The 2,306-nt window shown below is 53.6% G+C and overlaps 1 protein-coding gene across 1 annotated transcript in view; it reads left to right on the forward strand.

Annotated features, from left to right (window-relative positions):
- The window catches only part of NR2E3 (nuclear receptor subfamily 2 group E member 3), a 6,498-nt gene extending 6,114 nt beyond the window's left edge, over positions 1-384 (forward strand). Inside the window, 2 exon segments of the mRNA XM_009643768.1 lie at positions 69-174; positions 252-384. Coding sequence (XP_009642063.1) covers positions 69-174; positions 252-384 — 239 coding nt within the window.
- The last annotated feature ends 1,922 nt before the right edge of the window (positions 385-2,306 follow it).

The following is a 2,306-nucleotide window of genomic DNA, read 5'->3' on the forward strand; positions in this document are numbered from 1 at the left end:
CCCACCAGCACCCACTACCACCCACCCCCGTGTCCCCACCCCATCCCATCACCCCCTTGTCCCCACAGAGACCCGGGGCCTGAAGGACCCTGAGCAGGTGGAGAACTTGCAGGACCAGTCACAGGTGATGCTGGGCCAGCACAACCGCTCTCACTACCCTGGGCAGCCCGTCAGGTACCGCCCTCCCTATGTCCCCACGGGAGACACCAGGGGTGGGGACACCCACCCATGGCCACCACTCTGGTCCCCAGGTTTGGGAAGCTGCTGCTGCTCCTCCCAGCGCTGCGCTTCATCTCCTCCGAGCGCGTGGAGCTGCTATTCTTCCGCCGAACTATCGGCAACACCCCCATGGAGAAGCTGCTGTGCGACATGTTCAAGAACTGATGTCCCTCCACTCTGGTGTCACCTGGCTTGTTTGTCACCCTGTGTTGGCACCCTGTCACCCGCCACCCTGGGTCTCCTCATCCTGGGATGCTGTGGAGTGTGAAGGTGCCCGAGGTCCTGTCTCCAGGGTGGTGGCCAGGGCCATGGGATGCTGGCAGCAGCTGGGACATGGGACCAGCTTCACTGGGGACAGCTGGTGGCAGGGGGATGTCCCCAAGTGAGTGCCAGACGCACTGGGAGCACGGGGTGGGTGCCTCACTGCGTGCCGCTGTCCCAAATGCTGGAGAAACCCACAGATGCAGGCAAGGTGCCCTTGCTATGGCCACCAGCACCCACTGGGTGACACCAGTCTGGGGGTGACACTGGCCTGGGGATGATGCCAGCCTGGGGCAGGACATCAGACCAGGGGTGACATGAATCTGGGGGTGACGCCAGCCCAGAGGGTGACACTGTCTAGGGTGATACCTACCTGGGGGGTGACAGTGGCTGGGGTGATGCCAGCCTGGGTGTGATGCTGGCCAGGAATGGTGCCAGCCAGAGGGTGACACGACACTGGCCACAGGGGCGATGGCCATCCTTGGGGCAGGACACCAGACCAGGGGTGACACAAGCCTGGGGGTGACACTGGCTGAGGTGACACCAGCCAGGGGGTGACAGCAGTCTGGGGGTGACACTGGCTGGGATGATGCCAGCCGGAGGGTGATGCTGGCTGGGGATGGTGCCAGCCAGAGAGTGACACTGGCCACAGGGGTGATGCCATCCTGGGGCAGGACATTGGACCAGGGGTGACGTGAGCCTGGGAGTGACACCAGCCAAGGGGTGGTGCCAGCCTGGGGATGACAGTGGCTGGGATGACACCAGCCTGGGGGTGACACCAGTCCAGGGGGTGACAGTGGCCAGGGATGGTGCCAGCTGGGGGGTGATACTGGCCACAGGGGTGATGCCATCCTGGGGTGGCACTGGCCAGGGTGATGGCAGCCCAGGGGTGATATCAGCTTATGGGTGACACCATTTTAGGGTGACACCAGCCAGGGGATGACACTGGCTGGGGTGTGTGTGACACCATCTCAGGGTGGGGTTGCCCCTCACGCCCCCTCATTCATGGGGCGGGGGGGCTCCCCCATCGTGACTTCAGCTCCACCGTTGCAGGGGACAGGTGGGGGCCCCTTGTCCCGGGGGCTCCTGGTCCCTGCCCCCCCTCTTCCACGCTGAAGGCAGTGGGGCGGTAGCAGGGGGCACCCGCTGAAGGCCGCTCATAAGTAAGGGCAAAATAAAGGACCTGCAGCTAAACCAGAGCCCTGCATATAAACAACCTAAAGATCAACGGTGCGGATGAAAGGACAGGGGCAGAAATGAGGTTGATAGAAATAACGTGAAAATGAAAATAAATAATCTGAAATAATGTGACTAGAAATAAATTGAAATGATCTGAATACAATCAAAATAATCTGAATAGAAATAATCTGAAAAGAAACAATCTGAAATAAATTGAATATAAATAAATTGAAAAGAAATGATCTGACTATAAATAAGATAAATAGAAATAATCTGATTGGAAGCAATCTGAATAATCTGACTCAAAATAATCTGAAGAGAAATAAAATGAAAATAATCTGAAATAATCTGAATACAAATAAACTGAAAATAAATTATCTGACTATAAATAACAAATATAAATAATCTGATTGGAAATCATCTGCATTAAATAGTCTGACTGAAATAATCTGACTAGAAAGAAATTGAAAAGAAATGATCTGACTACAAACAATCTGAATATAAACACAGGTGATATCAATAATGTGAAATAATCTGAATCCACATAAATTTCAAATGAATTATCTAAATAAGATAAATGGAAATAATCTGATTGGAAAGAAGCTGAAGATAAGATTAAAAGAAATAATCTGAATAGAAATAAATTG

The sequence above is a fragment of the Egretta garzetta genome, unplaced genomic scaffold, assembly GCF_000687185.1.
Source record: "Egretta garzetta isolate BGI_Z169 unplaced genomic scaffold, ASM68718v1 scaffold287, whole genome shotgun sequence".
NCBI classification, from domain to species: domain Eukaryota; kingdom Metazoa; phylum Chordata; class Aves; order Pelecaniformes; family Ardeidae; genus Egretta; species Egretta garzetta.